Source organism: Alternaria ventricosa (genome assembly GCF_023758065.1).
Source record: "Alternaria ventricosa strain BMP 2768 chromosome Unknown scaffold_22, whole genome shotgun sequence".
Taxonomy (NCBI): Eukaryota; Fungi; Ascomycota; class Dothideomycetes; order Pleosporales; family Pleosporaceae; genus Alternaria; species Alternaria ventricosa.
In genome coordinates, this window is record NW_026055702.1 from 67,885 (window position 1) to 92,015 (window position 24,131).

The 24,131-nt window shown below is 53.5% G+C and overlaps 10 protein-coding genes and 1 non-coding gene across 11 annotated transcripts; 5 read left to right on the forward strand and 6 right to left on the reverse strand.

Annotated features, from left to right (window-relative positions):
• Positions 1-59: 59 nt before the first annotated feature.
• HIS7 (Histidine biosynthesis bifunctional protein hisB) lies at positions 60-969 on the forward strand (the record flags this gene model as incomplete). Its single annotated transcript, XM_049347375.1, has 3 exons — positions 60-362; positions 432-618; positions 683-969. The coding sequence occupies 3 exons, from the start codon at positions 60-62 to the stop codon at positions 967-969; spliced, it is 777 nt and encodes a 258-aa protein (XP_049195381.1).
• Positions 970-1,575: 606 nt separating this feature from the next.
• Positions 1,576-5,831, reverse strand: J4E93_009484 (uncharacterized protein; the record flags this gene model as incomplete). Its single annotated transcript, XM_049347376.1, has 2 exons — positions 1,576-5,658; positions 5,742-5,831. The coding sequence occupies 2 exons, from the start codon at positions 5,829-5,831 to the stop codon at positions 1,576-1,578; spliced, it is 4,173 nt and encodes a 1,390-aa protein (XP_049195382.1).
• A 1,236-nt stretch (positions 5,832-7,067) lies between these two features.
• Positions 7,068-8,243, reverse strand: J4E93_009485 (uncharacterized protein; the record flags this gene model as incomplete). Its single annotated transcript, XM_049347377.1, has 1 exon — positions 7,068-8,243. The coding sequence occupies one exon, from the start codon at positions 8,241-8,243 to the stop codon at positions 7,068-7,070; it is 1,176 nt and encodes a 391-aa protein (XP_049195383.1).
• Positions 8,244-10,073: 1,830 nt separating this feature from the next.
• On the forward strand, positions 10,074-11,438 carry J4E93_009486 (uncharacterized protein; the record flags this gene model as incomplete). Its single annotated transcript, XM_049347378.1, has 2 exons — positions 10,074-10,908; positions 10,957-11,438. The coding sequence occupies 2 exons, from the start codon at positions 10,074-10,076 to the stop codon at positions 11,436-11,438; spliced, it is 1,317 nt and encodes a 438-aa protein (XP_049195384.1).
• Positions 11,439-12,306: 868 nt separating this feature from the next.
• On the forward strand, positions 12,307-13,872 carry J4E93_009487 (uncharacterized protein; the record flags this gene model as incomplete). Its single annotated transcript, XM_049347379.1, has 1 exon — positions 12,307-13,872. The coding sequence occupies one exon, from the start codon at positions 12,307-12,309 to the stop codon at positions 13,870-13,872; it is 1,566 nt and encodes a 521-aa protein (XP_049195385.1).
• A 241-nt stretch (positions 13,873-14,113) lies between these two features.
• Positions 14,114-16,302, reverse strand: J4E93_009488 (uncharacterized protein; the record flags this gene model as incomplete). The annotated part of the gene is made up of 4 exons (XM_049347380.1): positions 14,114-14,754; positions 14,815-15,063; positions 15,114-15,808; positions 15,857-16,302. The coding sequence occupies 4 exons, from the start codon at positions 16,300-16,302 to the stop codon at positions 14,114-14,116; spliced, it is 2,031 nt and encodes a 676-aa protein (XP_049195386.1).
• Positions 16,303-17,503: 1,201 nt separating this feature from the next.
• Positions 17,504-17,591, forward strand: J4E93_009489. Its single transcript has one exon. It is a non-coding gene; the product is annotated as a tRNA-Gly (tRNA).
• A 323-nt stretch (positions 17,592-17,914) lies between these two features.
• Positions 17,915-19,729, reverse strand: J4E93_009490 (uncharacterized protein; the record flags this gene model as incomplete). The annotated part of the gene is made up of 2 exons (XM_049347381.1): positions 17,915-19,457; positions 19,668-19,729. The coding sequence occupies 2 exons, from the start codon at positions 19,727-19,729 to the stop codon at positions 17,915-17,917; spliced, it is 1,605 nt and encodes a 534-aa protein (XP_049195387.1).
• Positions 19,730-20,485: 756 nt separating this feature from the next.
• On the reverse strand, positions 20,486-21,677 carry J4E93_009491 (uncharacterized protein; the record flags this gene model as incomplete). Its single annotated transcript, XM_049347382.1, has 3 exons — positions 20,486-20,599; positions 20,649-21,500; positions 21,552-21,677. The coding sequence occupies 3 exons, from the start codon at positions 21,675-21,677 to the stop codon at positions 20,486-20,488; spliced, it is 1,092 nt and encodes a 363-aa protein (XP_049195388.1).
• A 209-nt stretch (positions 21,678-21,886) lies between these two features.
• Positions 21,887-22,171, reverse strand: J4E93_009492 (uncharacterized protein; the record flags this gene model as incomplete). The annotated part of the gene is made up of 1 exon (XM_049347383.1): positions 21,887-22,171. The coding sequence occupies one exon, from the start codon at positions 22,169-22,171 to the stop codon at positions 21,887-21,889; it is 285 nt and encodes a 94-aa protein (XP_049195389.1).
• Positions 22,172-22,385: 214 nt separating this feature from the next.
• On the forward strand, positions 22,386-23,924 carry MMM1 (ERMES complex subunit mmm1; the record flags this gene model as incomplete). Its single annotated transcript, XM_049347384.1, has 2 exons — positions 22,386-22,444; positions 22,490-23,924. 2 exons carry the CDS (start codon positions 22,386-22,388, stop codon positions 23,922-23,924), a joined length of 1,494 nt encoding a protein of 497 aa, XP_049195390.1.
• Between the last annotated feature and the right edge of the window lie 207 nt (positions 23,925-24,131).

Consider the following 24,131-nt stretch of genomic DNA (forward strand, 5'->3'; position numbering starts at 1 on the left):
TCTTTCACTCGACCCCTCCCCCGCAACACCACCATCACAACAGCCACACATATCGCAAGATGACGCGTTTCCGCCCTTGTATAGACCTACACGCCGGAAGCGTCAAGCAAATCGTCGGCGGAACGCTCAACACAACCACTCCCGACGTCCTAAAGACAAACTGGACCTCCGAACACCCCTCCGCTTTCTACGCCGACCTATACAAACAACATGACCTAACAGGCGCACACGTCATAATGCTCGGCCAGGGAAACGACCAAGCAGCGCAAGAAGCATTGGAAGCATGGAAAGGCGGCATGCAAGTCGGCGGCGGGATCACCGAGAAGAACGCGGCTGAATGGATTGAACGAGGCGCGGATAAGGTGAGCTTTGCCCCGTAACAAGACGCGCACTGTCATGAAAGGTAGATTGAACTAATCGACGCGCAGTAGGTAATCATAACATCGTACCTCTTCCCCTCCTCCACCTTCTCCATGGACCGCCTCCGCGCCGTCCTCCAAGCCCTCGACAACGACAAAACAAAACTCGTCATCGACCTCTCCTGCAGAAGGAAAGACGACAAGTGGTTCGTTGCGACGAACAAGTGGCAGACCATCACCGATTTTGAGTTGAACCAGGGTAAGTACAACATACCTAATCCCTTTTCCACTACCTCAGCACAACACCTAACCAACACAAATAGAATCGATATTCCTCCTCGAACCCCACTGCAGCGAGTTCCTCATCCACGCCGCCGACGTCGAAGGCCTGCAACGCGGTATCGACCACAAACTCGTTACCAAGCTGGCGGAATGGTGCAGCATACCCGTCACGTATGCGGGTGGAGGCCGGTCGATTGAAGATCTAGAACTGGTGAAGAAGCTGAGCAAGGGCAAGGTGGATCTTACCATTGGCAGCGCACTGGATATCTTTGGCGGTTCGGGCGTCAAGTTCCAGGACTGCGTCAAGTGGAATGCGGAGCAGGCATAGATGAGCAGCAGGTTGCATAACAGCATGAGACGCTGGTGGCTGTCAGATGCTCGGAGGTGTAGAATTTGGGATATACATTGGATTGGTGACTGCATAACTTAGAATGCCATGGACATCAACCCATCACACCAAGCAAACCGCAACAAAATGAATGCAAACAATCACATTCTTCCCTCTCTCGGCCCATCAAACTGCCCTTTTATCTAGAGGCAGACGAGCCAAACTAAGCTTTCACTAGCTACAATAGCCATGCATGCATGCATCAAACTCCACTCTGAAAAGAACAGAAAATCCCCCCCTTGAACCCCAAAATCGTGTTACTCAATCAAGCATCTTAAAACCATGGGGGGAAAAGCCGCGCCCGAATGTGGTGTGGGAGCGACGAAAAACCGTGTAAGCGCGCAATTGAAATGCCTGGAATGGAATCTTTCTTCAATCTTCTTTCGTCCAGGTCTTTGCAAGTTATACAGTGTGGCAATAAACGACATGTAGAGAAGGTATAAGGTGATTCAGTGTCACGCGGTCGTGTTTGAGGACGTGTGTTGTCATCTAGTACTGTTAGTAGATGCTCAATGTATGGTGTGTAATGGTGCAACTTACGTTTTTTCAAACGCCAGCTCGTGGTGTCCCAACTGCACTTGTCATTGTGCTAAGACCACCGTGCACGCTGCCACCGTCGTCGTAATCTTGCCATTCTGGGAACTCCGCGGTTGCTTCACGGAGCTTGTCAAGTGCGGTCTGTTCGATGAGGTTGGCGTCTTGGAAGAGCAGCGATGTGTCCTCATTGTATGTGCGACAGTTGTTACACAACAATCCAAGATCTTGGCGGAACTGCTTCACAGACTGGTACTCCTTCTTGTTGATCTTCTTCTCGATCTGCTTCATGCAGATGGGGTTCTTGATCAGCTGGTAGTAGTCTGGGTAGTCCCACTTGTCCGGCAGTTCGATGAATGGGTCGATGATACCGCGGTTGGGAATGTTCGGGTCTTGCGACTCCTCTTCCAGATCGTTGAGAGCTTCGTAAACAACATTGACAACCTTCTGAAGCGACGCTCGCTGGTCAGGAAGCAACATGTCCTTGGCTGGAGCAGGTCGACCGCGCTTCCGAGGTGCGAGGTCAACGTCGAGAGAGGCTTCGTCAGCTTTGCGCTTTTCAGCCTTGGGTTTACGACCTCGCTTCTTCGGCATGGGTTCTTCTGAACTAGCACGTGAAGGCACAGGCGAATCCTCGTCACGCGCTCCGCCACTCTTCCTACCCCGCTTGGCGACCTTGGCTTCTTTGCGGGCGATAGCAGCTTCGATAGTGTCTTCGTCGTTGTCGACAGCCTCCAACCACTGCTCCTCGGTAAGACCGTCATCGTACTTGACGCGAGTACGCTCTCGAGCGCCACGACCAGCTGGTGTGTCATCCTTCTCGTCGACAATGGGCGCCTCCTCGTTAAGGTAGATGTCGGGTAACTCGCTCTCACCGATCAAGCGACCGAGCGGCTTACCTGGACCATATGGATCTTCAGCCGCACGCTTCCTATCCATCTCCTGGAATGTTATCAGCTCATGGTCGTGACGCATCATGATTTGGTTCAGGTCGTCATCGTCCATCTCCTCTTGTTCAAGGCTCTCAGCCGCTTCAGCAGACTCCAACATGATACGCAACATGGCGTCTCGCTCGTCATCCTTGGACTTGTTGTCGAATTTACCAGCTTGGATGACCTTGCCGTCCATGTCCAACTTGTAGTTGGCTCGCTCGAGAATCTTCTCTTCAACCGAGTTGGAAGTGATAAGACGCAGAATGCGGACCTCGTTCTTCTGACCAATACGATGAGCACGATCCTGGGCTTGTAAATCCTGATGAGGATTCCAATCCGAGTCGTAAATGATGACTGTATCGGCGGTTTGCAGGTTCAGTCCAAGACCACCGGCACGCGTTGAAAGCAGGAAGCAGAAGTATGGTGAGTCGGGAGCATTGAACAACCTCAGCAGATCGGATCGGTCATCTGCTTTGGTCGCTCCGTCCAGACGCAGGTACATCATGCCTCGCAACCGTAAGTAGTCCTCCATGATGTTCATGATTTGTGTCATCTGGAAGAACATGAGGACACGATGGCCTGTAGCCTGGAACTTGGGTAGAATACGGTCAAGCAATTCGAATTTGCCGGCCGCGCGCCATAGAAGATCGTTGGTGCCCTTGGTTGGATTCATGACATCCTCAACCTCTTCGAACACGAACGGATGGTTACACAGCTTACGCAACTGCATCAACATGTTGCTCAGACCGCGCATACCAGTCTTTCCGCCCTTGCCGTCGCTGACCATGAGTCGATTGTGTGTAACAAGTTGCTTGTACAGCTTCGCCTGAAGAGTTGAGAAGTTGCACTTGATCACGCGCTCGGTCTTGTCGGGAAGATCCTTCTCGACATCGCGCTTGAGACGACGGAGCAAGAAAGGCCTAAGCACCTTATGAAGACGACGAATGACGAGCAACTGCTCTTCTTCTGTAAGCTCCATTTTGTCTTGACCTCCAGTATTGGCGAAGGGAGTGTTGAACCACTCGTCGAAGGAAGTGGCTGACTTGAAGATCGTAGGGAGAACGAAGTTCAGCATAGCCCACAGTTCCGTGAGGTTGTTTTGCAGTGGGGTACCGGTAAGAATGAGACGATAACGGGTTGTGTAGTACTGTGTGATGGTCATGCTGAGCTTCGAACCGGCGTTCTTCATACGGTGACCCTCGTCGACAATCATGTGTACCCACTTGATCTTGCTGAGGACTGGTCTGTCCTTGATGATGAACTCGTATGTGGTGAGAAGAACCTGGAATTGGCCCCATCGAATCTGTTGCTGGTATTGCTTACGCGAGTTGGGAGGACCCTTGTAGACAATCTTGGTGACGCTTGGTGCCCACTTCTCGAACTCGTTGGTCCAGTTGGTCAGAGTACTCAGCGGTACAATGACTAGGTAAGGTCCTGGTTGTCGCTTCTTCTCGATAAGGTAGGTGATCAAACTGATGGTCTGAATAGTCTTTCCAAGACCCATCTCGTCTGCAAGAATACCGTTCAGGTTGTTGTTGTACAGGGATATCATCCACTGCAGACCCTTGAGTTGGTATTCCTTCAGGGTACCTCCAACCAAGTTGGATGCCTGCTCTGTGACCTCTTCCTTGACACGATGAGCAATCTCATAGTAGTCAGTCTTCTTCTTGCCCGGACGATCTTCATCACCAGACTCGGCTTCGCTCTCCTCTTCGGGCTCCTCTGGCTCGTATGAGTTGTTTGCGGATCGCTGTTGTGCCTTGACGGAATCGGCGAGTTGCTTCAAGAAACCATCGGTCTGCTTGAGCAGGTGCGAAATACGGGTATCCTTGGCTTGGCCCAAAAGCTTAAGGTAGGTCTCTTCGTCGTTGGACTTGAGAGCCTGCAGACGTTGCTTCGCGGTGCGCTCGATGCGCTTCTGCTCTTCCTTCTCGATGTTCTGGTGGGTGGTGATCATGGTACGACCAAGCTTCTGCAGACGCATACGCTGAGCCGCGCCAGATTCCTGCAACTCGTTGCGGTGCTTGCGGATAGCATCGATGAACTCGTGGTGCTTCTTCTTCTCCTTGGTCTCGCGTGCGTCGCGTTGTTGCTTCTCCAGCTTCTCGGTAAGACGGGCTTCGCGCATCGATTGCTTCTTGAGGCGTCGGTATACTGTTCGGTTCGCTGTCATGGCAAGGTTGTCAGCGTGGATCATCTGCTGGGCGATCTCTCTCCGCAGTTTCCGTTGCTTCTCCAGCAGGTTAAGCTTCTTCTGCTCAATGACTAGGGCCAGTTTGACCTTTCCGTCATCTTCGGGTGTATCGGTCTTGCTGGTATCCCAAGAACCGATGTTTGCGTGGACCTTCTCCAGTTCGGCCCTCCTCGCAGTGAGACGGTTGTAGAGGAGGATTTCGCGCTCCTTACGTATGTCTTCCATGCTCTGCTGGACCGCATCCATATCAACGCCCTGAGGCATGATGGTTGCGAGGTATGGTCGGTTCTTGCGCTGGGTGTGGGAGATATAGTTCACATCGCGGAAGGCTTCGCTGCTCCAAGGATCGATAAAGGTATCGGGAAGACGAGGTAGAGTCCGGGTTTCCTGTACTGCGCCGCCATTTGCGCTCGAGGCGCTGCCTGCACGGGTGGCATTGTCGAGCATCTGAGAGGCGGCAGCTACCGCCTCGGCAGCGTTCTGGGGCTTCTTGGCTTGGTGGTGACCAAAGATCTGCTGCTGCATGTTAGAGGGTAACGGAAGACCCTTGGATAGATGCTTGAAAGCTCCAATCTGGGCGCGCAGCATAAGGAGTTGATCTTTATTCAGCGGCATTGAACCAGCCGTCGCCGATGTGGGGGTCTGTCCGTCGCCATGAGGAGCTTGGCCGCCAGCAGTCGCAGTCTGGATGGTGGTTGAAGGGCCGCTCGAGGCAGGCGCAGGCGTCGCGACTTTGCCCTCAGTGGGAGCAGCTGGCTTGTTGCCGTTAGACATAGCCATGCCGGCGCCGTTCTGTTGTGCGCCTTGGGGGTTCATCTGGCCTTGTTGGCGCTGCATTTGCTGTTGCCGTAGCATCTTCTGCTGTTGCTGGAACTGATTTTGCTTCTGCACCATGGTGAGAAGATTGCGCGCCTTGATGAATTCAGGATTGGTCTCGGGCACGCCTTGCTGCTTCATCCGGGTGTAGCTCTAAAGACCGTGTTAGTAAGCTTCTCGAGCAAAGGAAACTGCTCAGGGCGCAAGGGAACACGCGGTTGAGTGGCAGTACGTACCTGGAAGACCTGCTGAATCTGCTCGCGCGTAATGTTCGCAGCGAGGGAACCCTGCCCCGGCATTTCTGGATTGGCTTGAACCGACGCCATGGTGATGGTGGTTCAGTATAAATGTTGTGGTGCGCGGTGGATAGCCAAGATGCGAGATGTCGACTCTCGACGCGGTCGCGGGTCGAGGTAGGCAGCAGTCGCGCAATTATGAGGGAAAGACAGTCGCGGGCGGGATGGGGTGCGCGTGCAGCGATTCTATAACATTATCGTGCGGCGTCGTGGTGGTGGCGGCCGTTGTGTTGATGAAGCCGATGAAAGACCTTCGGGGGTGCGCCGTTGGCAGAGTCGCGTTGTGTGGTGAGGCTGAAGGGGGTGCGCGCAATTTCGGTGGGGGAGGTGGCAAAGGCGCGGGCGCGCTCTAAAAGCGTTGGAAACCGCTATACGCGTCGTGGACAGCGTGTTGCGGGGATATTGAGATGCGGGCGCAACTGGGAGTGATATCGGGAGTGGTGTTGAACGTCTGCTGCGGCGGGCTGGGACGTCCTCTAGCCTGGAGCGTTGTTGCGTCGCAATCGAGTTAGCGGCTTGGCAGTCATGTGATGGCTCAATTGGGGCTGTGGCCAATCAGCGCATAGTGGGCGTCCTGCTGCGCTGCTTTCACTCCTCCTCGTCCGTCTTCATTCACGTTCACTGAAGCAGTGGTTGTGGGGTAGACAGATAAACAACGCGCTTGACGTGGACTAGTGCCGAATAAGCCACCGCATCGGAGGCGGAGGAACGAGTGGAGTGGGTGCCACGTCCACGACCCCTCTAAACCTGCTACCACAGTCCAGCGAACATCAAACCCCTCTCCCTTTCCTACCAGGCCTGTTCCCAGTGTTAATCTCGGTCAGGCATGCTTAAATCATGGACTGAGGTGCCTCAACCTAACTCTACGCCTGCCTAGCGACTCTATCAGCTAAAAAGGCCTTGGTGGTGAGAAATCTGGATTTGCGCTGAATGACGGTGTGAGGCTCCCATCGCTCTGTTTACCCATCTGCAACGACATTCTATCGCGTACACACATATACGAAAGGCCAGGCAACCGAAAACATCTCCTCCTCAATTTCTAGTGCCCGGAGAATTTTGCTTTTTGATCGGCGCATTCATCTAGTCAAAGCGTAATCATGCTGGCTCCAAGTTCAGACTGGGCAGGGTTCTACGACCAGGGCAGTCTAAAGATGCTACAATCTTGGCAAAAATGTCATTCAGCTACGGACTCAATGCCAACTATGTACATATCGAGCCCACATCAACACTACTCTTTTGCGATATTCCCACGACTAGACCCATTTCCTAAGTGAGTGTAGGTGCAGTCCAGTCAATGTACGTCGCAGCATCGGCACCAGACGGGCCCTTCTCGATGTTGGCAGTGTTCGAGGTCTGGTTGAGCAGGAATTTGTTGATGAACGCGGTAAGATCAGTCTGCTGGTTGGATGGGAACGAACAGTGGTTATGGTTGCCAGAGCCAGTGAATCCCATGTTGTCTGGCACACCGAGAGCCTTGTAGATGAGGCGACCAGCCTTCATACAAGCAGTAGTAGAAACGGGACCGAGCCAGTCAATCTCGTTCTCGATGACCAGCAGGCCACGAGGAGCAACCATACCAGCGAGTTGATGATGGTCGGTAGCGAGGGTGTTGGACTTGGTGCTGAAGGAGTTGAACCTCGTGGAGAACCAGACATTTTCGCCGACGATCTGGCTGGAGGTCTGGATATTCTTCCCCTTGGCCTTCTCAGAGTCGGAGATGCGCCAGCAGGCGGCACCACCAGAGCCAGACTCCTGGGGCAGACCCAGAGCGATACGGTCAACGAGCGCGGCCGCGACGAAAGCACCCTTTCCGTTGCGAGAACATCCAGTTACACCAACGCGCTTGGGGTCGATGCCAACGCTAGGAGTGGCCTCAAGGGCATCGATGATGCGGTCCACACCCCATGCCCAGGCGGTGAGAGCACCCGCACTGTGGCTGGAACCGTACAGGTCGAAGAACTTGCCTTTTCCACGGCTGTTGCCACCCTGTTGCTGAGCGATATCGTCGTTGTTGAAAGTGATGGTCGCGACATTGCTTGGGACTGGGAGACTGGCAGCACCATATGCGATGATGGCAGGGAAAGGGCCAGTTCCGCTGGGCTTCTTAATGGAGACCGAGAAGGAAACCGACTTTCCTCCCTCAGTCGAGGTGATGGAAAGAGAGGAGCCAGAGAAGGTGGCCGTGACGCTTGATGGTTTCTTGGGAAAGTCACCGAGCTCTTGTGCCTGCATGGCAGCGCTGACCTCCTTGTTCTTGCATGCGAAATCGGCTTTCGTAGTAACAGCCCTTCCGTCGAAGAACTTGAAGGGGTTCGGCAACTTGGAGTTGGCGGTGGAGGGAAAGGTCGTTGGGACAGTGCATGTCGCGTCCTGGCGTTTCTCCGTAGCCGGTGCCGCAAGGACGGTCGTAGCGAGGAGCGGGAGGACGAGTGAGTATTTCATGGTGGGCGATTCGGTGATGTTGTAAACCTTATGGACCAACACTAATGATGCTGGCGGGTTGTCGTCTCTTATGTAGTGACGATGACCTCCACAAGCATTCCGTGTTCCCGCGGGGAAATATAGCCACTATATGAATGCATGAGTATGACAAAGTGAGCTTCGTAGCGTGACTGCTCTGCAATAAAGGCAATACGTCTTGGCGCCTGCTGGTCTCCTTCATGCTCGCCACGCGCTTGAGCAGGGGTTACCATAGCAGAGTATCATGGTTGCTACATTTGCGAGACCCATCTCTGGTGTAAGTGCTAGAGGCTATTCAGTAGAGACTCGTGTAGGATGATATACTGCGTTTTCGTATTATGCCATTGATACAGTCTGGCATGAGAATGTTGGATACACAACATCTCCCATGTAACTCATGCAAACATCTACGGTACTGCCTTCAGCAAGTAGCACAGCCTTTCCCTGCATCGACAGCTCATTGATGGGAAAATTAGTCGTCATCTGTATAGTCGGTGTCATCGATTGGAGTACGAAAGTTCCCTTGAGCCGCGAGGAGACCGCCTCGCACTATAACACCCATGACCTGCCGTGTCTCCCAAAACGAGAATTGGCCACCTGAACTATGTTCAAATCCGGGTATTGTAGACTCACATGGGCATGGCGCAGTGAAGCGGATGCCATGCCAGGACATCGAAATGGACCTCGTCACAACGTGAGAGTCGATTGGACGCAAGAAGACGTGTGCACTCTAGAAGCCCTGGCTCGACCATTGAATGGAAATTAATACCGCCATCGCGGATTTCTGTGCTTCCCCACGTTGCGGGGTGCAGTGGGGCTCTTTCTGAAGTGCCGTTTAGCCTGTGCGACGGCCATGCAAGATCACCCGGCAGTATATGATCGACATTGATTCCACTATGTGTAGACCTCTGATCAGTAATCCGTGGAGACATGTTGTTACTTGTATCTTCAACATCCTGCTCAGAGGTCCCTCCGTGGGCTCAACAAGTAAGAGAACTGCAACCTATGCATCCAAGTATCAGCGTGGAAGGGCTCTTAGGAGACGCTGGATGAGTTGTCGCGCGCGCTTCATTGTTATTTGCAGTTCTGGCACTGTGCCAAAGTTCTGCAACACCCGCTGCCGTTGCGTTTGTTCTAGTACCGGAGGAGCCCATGCCCCTAGTATCGCAACATGCATGAAACGGCTATGAGTCTCGCATTTCAGAGAGACTTCCAAGGTCGCGATCGTTGTTGCTGTTCGCGAGAGGTGAGATCGAAAAGCTACATTGTCTCCGAGCTCTTTCTCTAGCCTAGTAGGATATATGGCGTTATCTTGAGGTCGCGTTCACCTTTGGGAATCAGCTTACGCATGGATGCGCAGCGTGTAGGAACGAGAGACGGTTCTAAGGTCAGGGAGAACGAGTTCTGGTGATGGTGGTAAAAGTTCAAAACAGCAACGTGGAAGGAGCCCTGAAGCAGCGGGAAAGACGACCCGTAGTCGCGCTTGCCAGAAACCCTGGCGCTAGTGATCGCGGCTTCGGCACCCCTCCTGCGGCCTCACGGGAGTTTCAGCAGCGTCCACGAAATCTTGAGGAAAGTCATAAAACCGAACAGCGCTGCGCAACAGTATCAGGTGTGTGTTCGTCATATCATCGTCATCTTAGATCAAACGAGAAGGAAGCAGAGGTGAAGTCTGACTGGCTACATTGAAAGCAAGTGTAGATTTCAAAGCAGCCCACCGCTCATTGGCCAATCGCCTCTACCCTCCCCATAACCGTACATATGAAAAGAGCTCTCCCATCTCCAACGGTCGATACTTTCAAATCGGCCAAAATGTCAGGCGAGCGGCAAGCAGCAGACGCTATCCGCTTCTACGACTCGAAGTCCTGGGATTACGACGCTACCTGGCACAACGATTTCACCAGGCGGTTCATGTCCTATCTCGATATTCAACCAGGGCAACAAATACTGGATCTGGCATGTGGCACCGGGCTGTTAACATTCCGCGAGGCAGAGGCGGTAGGACCACAAGGGCATGTCATCGGAGTTGATGTCACTCCTGGTATGCTCGCGGTCGCTACTCACAGAAAGACCCAAGGAGGAGACAAATACGCAAACACAACTTTCCTTCAAGGCGACGTCCTGCATTTAGAAGAGACGGAAGTGCTCAAAGGAAAGCAGTTTGACGTCATCACAGTGGCTTCTGCTCTGGTCTTGTTTCCCGATCCAAAAGCTGCTATTGAGCATTGGGCAGGGTTCCTGAAGCCTGGAGGCGTCATTGCCATGGATGCGACACATCCAAGGAACTTGGTCTCCGGCATGGTACTCGAGAGGGTTGCCCGCAGGTTGGAACTTCCTATTCCATACAATCGTTCATGGAGCAAATCAGAAGACACCTTGAAGCAGATGCTGGAGTCTGCGGGCGTGGAGGTAGATCAAGTTGTTACCGTAGAGAGTCAAGCGGGATACGGCCGACGCACTTACGAGATGGAGCAGTGGGACGACTTCTTCGTCGAGAACGTTATTGTCAAGGACGTTGCGAGAACGTTTGCGAACAACGACATTCGAAGGAAAGCGCAAAAGATCTACAAGGAAGAGTGGGAGAAGTTGGCGATAGATGGAAAGATTGAGGAGATTGACTCGGTCTTCCTTGGTATTGCGCGCAGGCGTAAGTGACCCAATCAGCTGAACCAGGCAATACTAACGTGCCATCTAGCTGCGGACGGTTCGAGATATGTGCCACAAGTTATAAAAGATGACGTTGTCTTCAAAGGCGGATGCCGCTGCGGTGGCGTGCAGTACACGTCGAGCGCCGCACCTTCAGACATCACACTGTGCCATTGTCGCGCATGTCAGCAAGTCTCAGGCTCTGGCTTTCTGCCTTTTACGCAAGTTCCCAAAGACAGCATCTCCTTCACCCATGCGGATACGCGCACAGTCCTAAGACTATCGGCCGTTGCGGAACGTACCTTTTGCACGGGCTGCGGAGCTCCGATCTCTATGTCATATCCCTCCGATCCCGACGGTCTGGGGTTGTGCATGGCAACGGTCGATCTGGAGACCCTTAAGACGGAAGTGGCACCCAAAGTCGTGAAGCATATATTCCTGCGAGAAAAGGCGCCCTGGGTGGTACTGCCCGAAGACGGAACGGAGCGGTGGGGCACGTCAGAAGACGCGCACCTGCTCGCGCAGAGCTAGACGGTTCGAATAAAAGTGTAGCTACAAGAAGATGCGGTGAACTTGTAAGGGTACGCGATTATTCGGTGTGAAGATTTGTGGGGTAAGTGCAGTGGGCGAGTGGGAGTACCTCCACTGATGGGAGACAGATGTATGATCCCGCAATCACAGGATACACACGATCAGTGTCTCAGTCGCTGAATCTCCTGTTGTTGAGTGAGCTTCGTCAGATAGGCCTTCCCTGCTCATTTCAACGCGTACTGGGCCGTGCGCTAACTGTTGCACGATGAAATGTTTCGAAACGCGAACTCAGACCGAACGGCTTGCAAACAGGGACGAAGGCAGCTTACAGGCTGTCTTGCATTAGAGCATTCTGGCTGGCAAGGCGTCATTGGACTCTCTAAGCGACAGCTACGTGTTGCGGTGTGCGTTGCGTACGTGATGGGGCGAGCTAGCCGTCCCAGCCTCACAAAATCTAGTTCCCTGCCACGCTGTTTCCTGCCAACCACGCGAAACAGCCCTCGAGGACAAAACCTCGCCCTTTGCTCACGAAACATTGAACCCTCTTTTTGCTCTCTGGTACACTATTCCGGCAGTGACACATTTTACTGCGTCTCTTACCACTTCTACCGCCAAACATTCGTTGACCGCCGCTTTACCTTCCCACGACTCTCGTTCCGCCTTGTTATCGATAGATTGACAGTGTTGGCCGGGTTACCCTCAACACAACCCCGCCTAGCAGCAGCATTGAAACCGTTGCTTTCGCGTTTCATACGTAAACATCCATCTGCTCGACGATCCTTGGGCGACTGACGCATTCTTCGCCCGCTGACCAGCGTGCCTTCTTGCAATCCCGGCACCGGACGTCCTTTAGCGGCTGTAGTTTGGAATGAGCCGCAACGCCCCTCACAACGTGGAGCTCCAACAGCCGCCTCAGGCCCCTTATGCGACGCACCGCTCGAACCACAGTCGAAAGATCTCGAGTCCCGTGGTCGGCGATCAAGTGCACAGCTTCGACGACGTGGACATTACCGGCCTTCAACCACCTCCTTCCGCTTTAACACCCACTACTGCAACGGCATATGACCCACATGCACCTTCCCCACTAGAAGACTTCCCTCGATCTGGCCGAACACATCAGCGGACATTGACTGGCACCATCTTCGACAACTTCAATCGCGCAACATCGACAATCCAGCAACATACTTCAAGAGCATCTTCACCTACAAAGTCCTTGGCAAGCTTCATCCCCTCCAGAGGCGCTATCGAGTCCAGCGCTAGCCAGCCTAAGATTAGGGCACTCCAGAACTGGTTCAACGGCTCCTCTGCACCCGTGACGCTGGGTGTGGGACAGCAAGACGAATACTCGGATTCTGGTTCTGAGTCGGGAGAGGAATACGACTCTGAGTCCGAAGAGGAGGAAGAGCAGAGAGGCAGCAACATGATGACCAACCTCTTCAACCGCGGCTCTTCCCTTACGAGGGGCACATCGCAGAGCCCGAGACGATCAGACGACACCCAGACCTCGAGCAAGGCGCCGAGCCAGCCTACCACTAGCAGCAAGTTCGCATGGCTGCTGTCCACACAAAAGAACGCCGCTGTACCCCCTCCACAGCAGTCCCCCACATACCACAACCCCGACGATGAGCTGCTCAACTTGAGCATCTCGCAGTCGCTCTTCCCACACGGACCTGCCGATCCACTGGCACCCTCGTCCTTCCACGACCTCCTCACCAACGCCGAAGCGCTCCTCTCTCGCTACCAGACCGCATACCGCCAACTCTCTACCGCGTTGGGAGATGCACAGGCCGAACAAAGTGCGCAGGATGACGAGCTTGACGAGGCCGAGACACGAGCAAGGCATTTGAAGATGCAGCTGGAGACAATGGCGGCAAAGGCAGCTGAGCAAGACGAGCAGATGCGAGGCCTCATGGAGGATCTTGCGTTTGAGCGAAAGGCTCGTCAAGAGGAAGAGGCGGCTCGTAAGAGGAGTCTAGCCCTCATCAGAGGCGCACCACAGTGCGATCACGCTCCATGCCAGGAGAACGCCCGCCGCCACAACCGCGTGTCCGGCTCGGAGATCAGCGTCGATTCCGGCTTCGAGTCTGAAGCCGAGACCGATGCCGCAAGCGTCTTCTCAAGAAGCTGCCTCAGCCCCACCGGTACCGACCGCTCCTCCATTCTCGACACCGACATCCACGACATCACACCCAAGGGACGCAAGCCGCAACCCTTGAAACGCGGAAGTACATACGAGCAGAGGCAAGAGGGCAAAGTCGACATCGCGAAAGGCGGATGGGGATGCGCGAATTGCCAGGGCGGTGCACAGTCCGCTGTTTGGGGTCGTCTGGCAAAGGAGCGAGAGGAGAACCGCTCGCTCAGACTGAGGGTCGAGACCCTTGAGGAGGCTGTTGACGGCGCTCTCAATGCCGTCGCTGGCGCTTGGGGCGTGTAAATACCCGTGTACAAACATACATGACTTTGGAGTATATTGGCGTTTGGTATACCACTGCTTGACGATTGGATGACTATCAGATTGGTTTAGTCTTTTGAAAGATGCAACGCATCGTAGTTTAGTGTAGCATGAACCACGCTTTACCTTTTCGCAACCACCAGGGCAATGATGCAAGAGTGCAATGTACAATGAATTCGCTCCATACATCCAACTAACAAGTAAAAAGTCCCCTAAGCACCACTCAAAGCTTCTGCTCCCCACCACAACACCCCTTCTCCTTCTCCACCAACACACTCGCCTGGTTCTTCGTACTCGGCACATCAATCGCCGGGTTCCTCTCAAAGAAATCACTCGGCTTAAAATGCACCTGATAAATCTCCACCGGCATAACAGGCCAATCCTCCACCCGCGGATTGTGCGTCAGTCCAAACACATTCCAAACCACCAAATCCTCATTCTCAACCCCGTCTTTGCGGGCCGCCATGTCATGCACACCCCCTTCCTCCAACTGACTCTGCATCGTGAACCGTCCTGCAGCATACAGCTCGTCGTCTTGGTACTTGGTCACCCAGACATGGTGGTTCGTGAAGAGCGCGCGCTGCGCTTGAATGCTACCCGGTGCGGCGAGTATCTTCTGCGTGGGCAGCGGCGCGAATTTGTAACCAACGGGGTTCCCTGATTTGGGGTTCGTCTTGGACGGGTTTATTATCTTGAAGACGCGGTGGTCGAAGGGATTCGCGTCTACGCCGCTAGATTTGTCAATGACAGTTTTGCGGATCTCGTAGAAGTTGCCTGCGGGGTTTGTGGTTGCGTTGATGGGGGTCGAGTGCGATTCTTCGTATACGACGGTGTTTTTGTGGCCGTCGATTGCGGGGTCGAAACCTGTTGGTGGGTGGTTAGGTAAGTGATTCTTGTGTTTGGAGAGATTGAGGAGAGACGTACGGGCTGCGAAGATGTGTTGGTGGTTTTGGGCGAGGACGCCGCCTGAGACTACGTTTCCGTAGTCGGACGTCTTGCCTGGGTCGATGTTTACGACGGAGACGATGCCCGTGGCGCGGACTTCGAGGGTTATGCCGCCGGCGGTGTCGAGCTTGTAGGCGAAGACGTATTCGTAGTTTGCTAGGGTGATGATGAATTGGATGACAAGTTCGCGTAGTCGGGTGACTACTGCGCGGCCGGTTCGCCAGTTGGCTGGTTTGGTGGGTTAGTTTGGGTTGAGAAGTTGGGATGGGTATACATACTGTGCTTCCAGCCGATGCCGTTGTCTTGCTCGTGAAGACAGACGACGTTGGGATGAACCCTTGGTTCGCCATCGTTACCAACAACGACGGCATCGAAGTACTTGATCACACCGAGACAGTCGCAGCCCAAGGAAAGGTTGTTGGCACAGTTTCCTGCACCTCCGTCACCGAAGTCGAAAGCTTGCTTGCGGTGAAATGGTGGACGAGCATCAGCATACGGGACCGACATCTCTGAGATGCTCATCCGGTACATGATACTCCTGCCATCGTACTTGACGTCGTGCAGCACGGCTCCTTCACGGGGGTTGAACGAGACCCTGAAGCTCCACTTCTGCCACTCAACCAGTGACTCGTCTGTGACGCTGAAGGAAGGTCCCTCTGGCTGTGTGATGTTGATGGGCTTGACGTCTTGTCTAAGACCACCTTGCAGTAGTTCAGGAACGTATTCTGCACCCTCGCAGTGGTCCAGGACGCGCTCGGAGTGTGTCTGACCTGTGAGGCTATCGCCTTTTCCGCCAGTAGCTAGACGATCAACGCGGATGATCTTCCTGGTTTGTGCATCCATGACAGGAATGAGTGGCAAGGGGTAGGCGTAGAAGTTTGAGTCGGCGTTTCCGTTCCTCATGTCCTGGGCGAAGCATAGGCCTTGGAAGTATCTTCGGTTCTCAGCACCAATATCGAGACCACCGTATGGCCTATGATCGTTAGTATCGTGGCATACTGAAGTCGACATGGGTACCTACCAAGGCTCAACGACCAACTCAAATCCATCAGGCAGCTTAATCTCAGCCATAGCTTCCTTGAACATATCACTCTCCTCGCACGCTTTGACAAGGTGTTGGAACTCCCACAACGTCAAAGCAGCCTGCTTCTCCTTTCCCACAATCTCGTGTCGTACCCTCTTCCTTTGCTCAACATCAATGACAGACTCGTGGTACTCTGGTATCTTGTCTGAGCCGATGACGTCGTACTGGCACTTGGCCAATCGTGGTGGTCGCTTAGAAGCTGGTGACTGTCCTGGCTTTGCTGCATGTTCGAGCTCGAGGTACTGTTTCATGAGCTCCTTTGCTGGTTCTTGGAGGAAGATCTCTCGAAAGTCGACAACGCAGTCTTTGTGGAGGGAGAGGACAGTGTCACGCGCAACGCGTGTCTCCTCTACATTGAGGATGCTGAAGGGATGAGGTGCCATGGTGTAGTGTATGTCTGAATGAAGAGAGGTGATATGATACTGTCTTCACCCGGAGCTGGTGTGGCGTAGATGGAGTGGAAGAGAAGTCGTCCAGTCTGGAGGGACATGATCCAATTTATCTACAGATGTACACATTCTGCCGAGCTCGTATCTCCAAGCGTGGAAGCGGGGACATGAGATGATAGACCATGGTGATACGTTCAAACACGCGAAGCAGTACCGCCGTCATGCCCTCTGGCGGAACGTCGCATGTACCTTCCAAGTTCGGTTAGTGCGAGATGGTGATGACCGTGTGCTGCACGCTGTGTCGAGCGACACACGGATACAGAAGCGTTATCTATCCAGCCCCTGCTACTCCAGGATATGTACCAGGAGGACGGTGCTACTGTACTGTTCTTCGCGGAATGTCGCGTGTGAAGAAGTCGAATCCTCCATCGGAATTACCTCCGCTGTGGGTCGGATTACTCCAGGACTGGTCTGGCTTGGTTTACCACAGTACGGAACTTTGCGCAGTAGCGATAAAGGCAATGGGCCTGGGTATGTCGGTGGTCGTGTTATGTAAGTCGACGATCTGGAGCAGGCTGGGGAAACGGATACCAAGCTTTGTTCCGCGATGTAGTACGAGATCTATGCACTACCTACCTAGGTAGGTACAACAACACACCGGCTTGGCGCGATAGCGAGAAGACTACGATGTAATCTACTGTGTCGCTAATCTTCCGTGTGCGATTGCCGCGATAGATCATGTTGCCGAATAGTTTACCGATTCGATTGCTACCTATGAAGCAAAGGAAGTCGCGCGACATCAGGCAGAATGCGAAGCCATGCGGTTGGGATCCCTGTGCAGTGTTGCGTAAATGATGATAGTGTTTGTAAAGCACGCAAATATCGGGATTTCTGGATCGTGTTCGCTATATAAATCAATGCTCAGTAGCAAGGTTTTTGCTAGCTCCTCTACCGATTGGTTGTCAATACCCAGGTACATAGGTGGGAAGACGAACACGCCATCGTCCAGACGCCGTTAGTGGACACCGACATCGTTGGTGGATCATCCTCGACTCGTGCATCAAGCTATCCCGCACCAAAGCTATCGATACAGAGACCGTTAAACAGCTCTCGCCGTCTTTCCGCATATGCACATTGGTCTATTCACGATCAATTTCAGCATCTCTTCATCAAATCATCCCCCTCAATGATTCAAGCATCGGTGGTTTAGTGGTAAAATTAGCCGTTGCCATCCTTCACAGGACAGTTTCGGCTAGCCCCGGGTTCGATTCCCGGCCGATGCATTTCGCACTCTTCTTTTTGCCATTCTACATGTCGCAGCAACGTTGTGGTGGATGGAGTATGTTTTTGAGCCGGTGGTTGAGGCGTGGCCGTAAGCGAGGCCAGCAGCGGGATGCGAAGCGTGACAGACGATATGACAAACACTTGAAGTCTGCGAGCCTGAGGAAGTCTTTCTGCACTTGCATCTTCATCCTACTACATTCGCCTTTCCATACTATACATTAAGTCGCTATCCCTTCTTTACCACGTATTGCGCTCCGGACAACTACATAAACTTGCCCTTGCATCGCACTTGTATTACCAACAACATCCCATTCAACCACACTCAATCCCTCGCATTCCCCGACATGGTAGCAGCCACCGCCCCTCCAAAGACTGCACCCAGCCCAATCCTCCTATTCTCCCTCTGCCCACTAACCCGCCACCGATGACTAGCCTTTAGCACCACCACCCTCTCCGGCTCCGCAAGCCCCATCTGCCCTGGCGGCGCATTCTTGAGCTGCCCATACTGCACTCTCCTGTCTCCAACATCCTCAAGCACCTGATCGAAGTCGCCGTGATACGCTTTCATCTTGTCAGGCGCGATGATGGGCGCGCCGAAAGCTTGCGAAATCTCAAGTGGACCCAAGGTGACTTTGCGACCGAGTTGCCAGAAACCCCAGTAGACGGGTAGGACGAGTATGACGGTGATGAAGGTTGCTGCGAGGGCGCCGTAGACGTAGGCGGAGGAGGTGAGGTATTCTTCTACGATGCCGGTGACTGATGTGGTGATGGTTTGACTGGCCATGCCGAGGGCTTTGCGTTTGTTTACGTCGGTTGTAGGTGCGCCTTTGATGTATAACGCAGTAACAAAGCTTAAGGTGTTGAGTCCGCGCAAGATCTCGATGGTGGGATCATCTCGACCGGACTTGTCGATATTGTACCAGCAGCGGTACGTCTGTGGTACTTTGGAGTCTGCGTAGAATATCGACGGCGTGGAAGCACCTCGAGAGACGAGGTCCCAACCGTTGTTGTGAGTAAGATTTGCCGAAGATCCGTAAAGGTTGTCCATAATGTAAATCAGAGCGCCAACCGTGGAATACTCGCCAACCTCTTCTCGAAGATTAACCCGGTGGAGTACTTTCAATCCATCGATCTGGTCAATATTGCTGAGATCAGAACCAATAGGCCAGGTCCTGTTCTTGTCGAAGAACTTAACATGCGTGACAATGTTCCCACCATTCAATTCCTCTTCACTTGGTATCATGACAGTGACAGGATACTGGACGACTGCAGGCATAATTTTGCAAGTGCGTACAGTCACATTCCCTGGACAAGAGCCCTGTGTATCTCCAGCTCGACTGTTTACATACATCATCTCGAGATTAATGCTGGCGGATGGTTTCGTTCCAGTCGCCCATGACGGGTTGAAGTTGACGCTCCACAGCGGGTATGATGGTGCGTTTTCTGATGCTGATCCGTAGTCAACATTGCTGTACCGGCTGGTACAGTTGAACATAAAGCCGAGGCCCTCAATAGGTCCGCTACACTCTTGTCGATTAGGGCAACCGAAGAAAGACGCGTTGTTTTTGAGAGTATCGTGCACCTTCCCATTGGCGAGCTTGCCGTAGTACGCATCCAGGACGCCTGCCCATGCTGCATCCACCATCGTAACATTCCCATCAGCTCCTGGAATACCACCGAAATTCACCGGCCATTCTCTCTCAACCCATCCAGTCATGGTGGAGTTGGCGTACTCCTTTTGCTGAGTTACGATCGTCCTCGTCGCTTTCTGGAAGAGGGTACTATCGACAACAGCAAATTTGGTCATAAGTGCGGCGAGGGCGACCAGATTGAAGTATCGACCGGAAGTGACGATCGCGTAGAAGCTGTAGGAATATGCATGATTCTGGTGTAACACGCGGAGAGAGCTACCGCGCAGGGCTGTTCTCCACCATGCGATAGCCAGTCCATGGCTGACCAAAGTGATCAGCCCTAGGTTCTGGATCTGGTTCGCGATGTTGAGAAGGACGTTGGGTTGAGCAGGGAAGCTGTTCCATCAGTCGCGATCCGATTTCAGGTGTATCTATCAGACCCACCTCGTAAACGGCCAATCCTTGACGCGCTGCTTGTGCGAGGACACCAGAATGACAACAGCCATAGCAGTCGCCACGAAGATCACCACAAGTCCCGCAAAGCCGATCCATGGAAACTGATTTTTGAAGCCAGGTCTCCAGTCGATGCCGTCGATATCTGGATTATGTCCAGGATAGTCATACTTTTCGTTGTACTCCCGCCTCGGGACGTATAGCTCTCTACTCGACTTCTTAACATCGCTGGAATGTGTTCCGCGTTCCTCGGAAATAGCGTCAATGTTGAACCTGAACTCTTCTCTTGGTGAACCTGGAGCAGTCTTCCAGCTATCTCGATCAATCCCAGGAGAGTTGGGAGCGAAAGTCGGGGACTGCCAGGCCGGTCGGATTTCGTTGTCCATGATAGCAGTCTGGCGTGGAATCGAGAGATCCCAAACGGTGGAAGGGAGGAGATGTAGTAATAGATGGGTCTAGAAAGCACGGCAAGCAAGTAACAAGCAAACCTCGTGCGACAAAGGAAGCAGCAAACAAGTTCGCATCGCGTGTTTCTACCTTCCGTTATACAGATAGATCAAGGTGGCACAGCATGCGAAGCGAGCTGACCCAATTGCGATGGCTGTGAGCCGAGAAAGGATTGGCTTCGTTTATTCCGACATATCCATGGAAAGAGTGACCGCATCGCAATACTGTAAACGTTCAAAAAGCTGATATGTCGTTTGTCGCGTTATGTTCAAGCGATGTGATTCGAAGTTGTGGTATCTGTGTTATCGAATACAAGCATGGGGGTTCCGCGCGTTAGTTGTACCAATAGCGGAAGTTCCTCTTCAGTCCTGCATCTGTTCATCGTCTTGCTCCTGCTCCTCTTTGAGATTGTCTTTTCCGTCCTCTTCCTCCGGAGGCATGGAAACAGGGAACGAAAGATGTTTCCAATCCTCGATCTGCAAAGAGTTAACATGTTAGGCGGTGCGGAAGAAGGACAATGCCTACCTCTTCAGTGATACTCTTCAGCCTGTCGCGAATGCTTTCCACGGCATAGCTGCCCAGAATCAATCGCAACGGAGGGTAGCTGCAATGACCCAATTGCCACACCAACTCTGCGCTCTTCACAGCGCTCACCGGTTGTCTATCGTTCAGCCACTGTACCATCCGTCGCGCGTGTTGCGCCGGGCTTGTCAGTCCCGCATAGGGCTCGCTTGGGTTCGGTTTCACGAAGAAATGACCGTAACGTTTCGGCTTCGGCGGACCTGTTCCTGGAACGGGCATCGAAGTATAGCTGGGTGGCAATATATTGTCATCTGGCTCGTCCAATCGAACATGACCAGGCTCGACAAGTGTGGCTTTGATGTTGAATATATCGACTTCGTACAACATCGACTCTATCAGACCTTCCACAGCGTACTTGGTCGCACAATACGGGCCCAGGCCAGGCACGCCAAGGGCTCCAGCTGTGGATGAGAATATGAGGTATCGACCGGAGTTCTGAGAGCGGAAGTAGGGGAGGGAGAGTTGCAAGATGTGTAGGGTTCCAAGGAAGTTTGTGGTGAATTGATTGCGCAGGTCGTACTCGTCCTGGTCCTCGCATGCTGCTATGACGCCGTAGCCGGTGCTGTTCGCTATGACATCCACCTGGCCCCAGTATTCGATGCTCTTCCTGATGACCTGGTCCACTGTCTCGCGCACTCTCACATCGCATAGCAAGCCCAAGCAGTTTCTGTTCTTCCACTTATCCATCTGCTCAGGTGTGTTCTCTTCGGTCCATCCCACCGCGGTGCATTGGTCGCCGTGCGCCAGTATCGCTCGAACGAGGGATCGTCCCATGTGACCGGTCGCTCCGAATACCTAGAAGCAGGTGTTAGCTATCGCAGACAAGTGTCATGTTGATCAACTTACTATCCATACTGCTCGCTTGGGCGGATTGTGCTCAGATGGTGGGTCGCAAGTTGCTGGAAGGATGAGATTGGGGTTGTGAGTTGCAGCGCCTGGCGAGAGGCTCTGACTTTGGGTATCGATATCCATAAGGAGGTTGAAGACGCTACAATGGTATGCGATCTTGGACTGGTCCAGAGGTGGGGAGCTTGGCAACCAATCGGACTTGCAACTGCCGCTATCTCCGTCTGGTTCAGGTGAAGGGGCAACGAAGCCACGTCGCGCACTTGATATGTGTGCGCGAGTAATCCAGGGTATTTCCGTGTTGCGTCGGAAGTGAGGCTTGGTGGGACTAGCACTCAAGGCATGATGAACCTCCTCTCGTCGATCAGAAAGCGGAGTCCCTCGATGACCAATTGGCTGGGAAAGGCCTGTTGCCGGTTCATGAAGTTGCTGACGAGAATGAAGAACATGATGAAGATGTCGAGGTGCATAGGCGACGTGAGGAAGAAGTGGTACGCGAGGAACAGGAAGGCCTGGGCGCGGTATCGGCTCTTGATGGATCGGATGACTCTATTCGCCTTGATGGCAGCGGCGCGGTTGGTGGGGGTCTTGAAGGTGACGACCTTGGAGAGAAGGGGCATCCTAGGTAGAGTCGTCCCTGTCACGGTTCTCGGTCTGGGGAGACCTCGGGGCTGCGGAGATGGGCGTGGAGTGATTAGGAGGCTTATCGATATGGCTAGGTCGGCATCCTTCCAAGGTCCCGATGCACAATTACGTCTGTCTGCCTCTGCTCGAAATCACCATCCACACCCAACATGCAATTGTCAACGCGGTAGCAACTCTCCAGTCGCGACTATGGTCAAAGCAGTGCCCACGCCCGTGGCGCTGCCCGTCACACAGGGCGGCTCGTCATCGTACAGTTGCCCATCCTATGCAGAGACCCCGCTAACTCACTACAGACTCTCCTTCACACAAGGATTCCTCCTTGGGCAGCTTTCGATTGCAATTTTGATGTTCTGCTTCATCAAATTCTTCATCTTCGGAGAGCCACCGTCCGCCGACGACCGCGCATTGCATCTCAACTCGCTCCGCCGAGCTCGAACCTTAGCACACCAACAGTCGTATAAGCAACTGAGAACGCGCGCAAACTCGACGTCTCTGTCCTTACGGCATAAACCATCGAGAAGTATAATACGAAAAGGCGAGGAGAGCAGGGGAGGCCCAAGCATACAGACTATCCTCGCAAAGACGTATTACAACGTAAAGGGACACCAACCGGAGAGCTTAGACTGGTTCAATGTGCTCATTGCGCAAACAATCGCACAGCTGAGAGCCGATGCACGCCAAGACGATGCAATCCTTACTTCGCTCACCGACATCTTGAACACGGGCAGCAAGCCGGACTGGATTGGCGAAATCAGGGTGACGGAGATAGCATTGGGTGACGAGTTCCCCATCTTCAGCAACTGCCGAGTCATGCCAGCAGAAGACGGATTTTGGTACGGGCCAGGAAATACGGACGAAAAGGAGAGACTACAAGCGCGCATGGACGTTGATCTGAGCGATGTCATTACCATCGGCGTAGAGACGACACTGAACCTGAACTGGCCGAAACCCATGTCCGCAGTTCTGCCAGTCGCGCTCGCTGTGAGCATTGTACGATTCTCAGGGACCCTCGCCGTGTCCTTCATACCCTCCTCCTCGCCTCCACCAACCACAGCGCCCATGCCATCGCCAACATCAAACACACACCGAGGTTCCTCGCCGAGCCGTCCAGCATCCTCATCAGGTGCCCCACCACACCGTCCCACAACATTAGCCTTCACCTTCCTAGACGACTACCGCCTCGACCTCTCCGTGCGTTCTCTAGTCGGTTCGCGATCACGCCTCCAAGACGTACCCAAAATCGCCCAGCTCATCGAGTCTCGCGTGCACGCCTGGTTCGACGAACGAGCCGTAGAACCGCGATTCCAACAAATCGTGCTCCCCTCACTCTGGCCCCGCAAACACAACACACGTGGCGGCGCCACAGAAGACGCCGACGCAGCCGCCGGCGAGAACGAAGAGGATGAGGACGACGAAATCGCCGTCATGGAAGGAAATGGCACAGCTCCTGGCTCAACATCCTTCATTCCCAGCCCCATTGCTGAAAACGCAACGCTAGAAGAGCGCATAGAGGCAGAAGGCCAGAAGATGCGGGAGGCGGAGATCAGAGCTGGGGTTAGGAAACCCAGTGCAACAGACTCTCGTAGCCAGAGTAGGAATACCCGGGAAGACGGTATGCGGTGGCGCGGCGAGCAGAGAGACCGGCCCAAGGGGTCGGGTAGACCCAAACTGCAGAGCCGGACTACGACGGGCATTGCGGGAGCCATACCAGGCGCTTTACCGAGGTGATGTGGACAGATGTTTTTACGATGACATGACTGAATGTATATAATACCAGCAGCGGCGGCGGCGGCGTTGTGGAGCGAAAGCATACGTCTTGCTTTCGGCGCATGAGGTCCATATTCACTCGACGGAGTACGAAACCCAATGTACCTAGAGCAAGACGTATGCCCAGGTACATTGACAGTATTGTGAGCTTCATATCTAGCGAAGCTC